This window comes from Coregonus lavaretus, assembly GCF_964263955.1.
Source record: "Coregonus lavaretus genome assembly, chromosome: 3".
Classification (NCBI taxonomy): domain Eukaryota; kingdom Metazoa; phylum Chordata; class Actinopteri; order Salmoniformes; family Salmonidae; genus Coregonus; species Coregonus lavaretus.
In genome coordinates this window covers 75,706,936-75,710,220 of record NC_139990.1, presented here as the reverse complement: position 1 = coordinate 75,710,220, position 3,285 = coordinate 75,706,936, and the positions used below count along the sequence as shown (strand labels likewise).

At 46.5% G+C, this 3,285-nt stretch overlaps 1 protein-coding gene across 1 annotated transcript; it reads right to left on the bottom strand.

Moving 5' to 3' along the window:
• Window positions 1-258: 258 nt before the first annotated feature.
• LOC311106797 (cbp/p300-interacting transactivator 3-like) lies at window positions 259-2,914 on the bottom strand. The gene is made up of 2 exons (XM_084149179.1): window positions 2,752-2,914; window positions 259-1,790 (listed from the first exon to the last, which is right to left on the bottom strand). Exon 2 carries the CDS (start codon window positions 1,779-1,781, stop codon window positions 1,038-1,040), a length of 744 nt encoding a protein of 247 aa, XP_084005305.1. The 5' UTR covers window positions 1,782-1,790; window positions 2,752-2,914; the 3' UTR covers window positions 259-1,037.
• Between the last annotated feature and the right edge of the window lie 371 nt (window positions 2,915-3,285).

Sequence of the window (3,285 nt, the reverse complement as noted above, 5' to 3'; positions counted from 1 at the left end):
CTGGACCCTACAGGCTGGAAAGCTCTGAAGTGGCATATTCCCTTTAGCGCTCCTCTGCCTGAGGGAGTTGTGCAATGAATGTAAAAGCAGGCCACACTTATATCCAGGCCATTTTTATTGATCCTCAAAACCCCTTCACAAAGACCCCCCCCCCCACCCCCGTGTTGACCGCAAAGGGAAGATAAAAACCACCAATAAAGTAAAAATATTTTTTTGCATAATTAAGGCAGTTCTACAACTCACATAGAACAGACAGTGTGACCAGGACTTTCCTGTAGTAACACAGATTTATAGAATACAAGCAGTAGGTTTGAGAACATCACAGCTAAAAGCAATACTTGCCAAAAAGTGAGCTATTCAATTATGATGGACTTCCATTCAAATCAATGAGATGACATTCTTCTTGTACTGCCGTCCAAGCTATTGGAAAATCAAAAATGATTATTTTCAAACAGAAGGCCCAGACCAATTTGCTCAAAAATATATTTTTTTAAAGAGACCTTAAACTTTGAGCTTCCCCTGACCCTCCCAAAAACACCAAAAGCACTTGACCCTCACTCTGGAAGATCTCTGTCAGTCTCTGGTTTGTTCTATATTAACTTCTCTTGAGTAATAAATAAACACATCTTACTACTAAACTGCCATAGAGTCCAGGGTATGAGGCAACAGTGTCTTAACATTGTTCAGAGTGGCTTCTCAAATTCAGCCGTTTTGTTTACATTCATCTCTGGAGAGAAGAGATGCGGGAGGACGATGTCCCATTACAGGCGAGCTGCGACCCAACACAGAACTGCACCTCTGGTCACTTCACAAATGACACCCTAGCACTGTACGCTGTGGTTATCCAGACCAGTGTCTCTCGCTCACTCTTCTCTGCCTTTCACTGCGACCTAGCACAGTTACAGTGAAAGGCACAACACAAAAATGAAAAGCGGAGCAGTAGTTGTCTCCAGTGGGCAACACTCTACTCAAGTCTTTCCAAACTCTCCACCTCTCCAGGCCCCTTCACAGCATCGTTGACTCAGGTCCTCTCTCACTCAGCAGCTGACAGTGCTGGGCAGCTGTTTGCTCACAAAGTCTGAGATGAAGTCAAACTCGTTCTGGCCCAGGAAGAGTTCGGGCAGCTCCTGAACGCGGTCCAGGCCCAGCTCCATGACCAGGGACGTCAAAACCTCCTCGTCAATCATGTCCGCGTCCATGCCGTTCAAGGCCAGCGCCGGCCCGGCCATCTGCTGCATGTTAGCCAACTGGGCCGGGCCAATGCGGTACTGGGCTGCCCCGTTGCCCATGTGGTTGCTGTTCATGGGCCCCAGTGGATGTCCGTGATACTGGGTGTTGAGTTTTTGCAGATGCATGCTGGCCATGAGCTGCTGGGACGTGAGGCCACCATTCATATACTGCTGTTGTTGCTGCTGCTGGACCTGCTGTTGTTGGTGCATGTGATGGTGCTGGGGGTGGTGTTGCTGCTGGGCCTGCCCGTTGTTGTACATCATGTTACCAGACGTCATCTGGTGGTGGCCCATCTGAGCCCCGTTGAGCTGTCCGTTCACAGGCCCCACCATGCCTTGCCGCTGCCTCATGGCCACCTCCATGGTGGCCTGCTGCTGAGGTTCCCCGCCGTAGTGCATCATCTGGCCATTGGGCAATGCTCGGAGGCCGGGCTGGGGCACTACGTGCTGCTGGTGGCCTACCTGCAGGCCTCCGTTCATGCCCATCCTGTAGCCGTGGAGGCCCCCGCCCGCAGAGCTGTGGTTCATGGGCATCATTAGATGATCCGCCATGGCTCCTGTCTTTGAGCACAGAGGAAACACAGTTAGAGCGATGCAGTTGATTTTCAACCCATCATGTAGGTAGGTAGAAGTTAAGTGAGCATGCAGTAGCATTCATTTGGCACAATTGAAGCCAATTAGTGAATAGGTGACATGCCATGGACATATTTGGCTTGGCTGCACTAGAGGAACCCGTCTGTTTGGATGCATAAGAGTAGTTTATGGCAGTTCATGTGGTAAAATGGGTTGATTTGGCAACAAGACAACAATTAATTTCGATATATTTCTCAAGCCTCCAAAATATTGTTGTGATTACACCATATTATTTCCTGGAAGAATGTAGCCTACAATGTCCTGAAATGGCAGAGTGAAACCACAGGAGACGCTTCCTAGTCAAGAACCGCAGGGTTTGTGCTCCTTTTCGATTACACTAGAAAGCCTTTCCATGTCTTCCTCAGTGTCGCTGCAAATGCTCCTCTTTGTGCCTTGCCGATTGAAACATAGGTAGGCTAGCTATCAACCTTGTTACCTTTACAACTGGATATTCGATTGATTTAATAGATTATAAAAGGCACCTCGGTCTGTGATGAAGAATGAACTATACTTTGGTTTATATCCCCTCCACAGTGCATATCAAACACAAAATGACACCAGCTCGGTTATTTTACGCACGTTGCAACAAAGAAGCGATACATTGGCATTATGCATTCTCCAACAGCTGTAGCCTATATTATATGGTTGTTCAAATTTAGGACTGCTTCCCAAATTCAATACATAACATCCATAAAGTCTACGTCCCTTTGTTAATACACACCACTATTTTCTTTCAATCAAATGTCTAGCCTACAATTGCATTGCCGATTAATTATTCCCATCCTCCTGAAGACAACAAAAAGGCAAACAATGGAACAGCAACCTCAAAACCTTCACACAAACGCCAGACAGCGAATTATCCAATAAATTCATTAAAACAAACACGTACCCGTATCTACTCGGATTAAAGTTTCGCTACTGCTACGTTTTATTTTAGTTTTGATCTGCAAGGCGAGGTGTCTTCAGATTACAGTATGTATTCCACAGGGTTACGCTTCATGCTCTAACAGGGCCGATGCACAAAGACTGCCGCATCAAATCTTGAAACAACTGCCTATTTTCTGGGTCAACTCAGGGATTATACATCTAAAAAACTCAGGGGGGGAGAGAGAGGTGGAGCTACGGTTGCCTTTCCTTTGTTCCGATTGGCCATACTTAATATAGTTGTGCATGTGCATAGAAAAAAGGAGTGGAGTACTGTGACACACTAGCCAATTTGAATACCCCCTCTGTATTTTTTAAAAGGCCGTTTTAGCATGGGCAATGCCATAGAGGACGTCCACCATGCTTCTGCCCTTTGAAAGTAGTCAAAGTAGTCAACTCAGTGGGGATTCCTATGGGTTGTAACCTCAATGGCGCTGCCCATGCTGTCACAGACGCTATAATAGCACAGATAAAGATGAGTCCTCTATCTATCACTATG

Coding starts and splice junctions, on each gene's coding strand:
- LOC311106797 (XM_084149179.1), bottom strand. CDS start 1,781: ATGGCGGATCATCTAATGATGCCCATGAACCACAGCTCTGCGGGCGGG.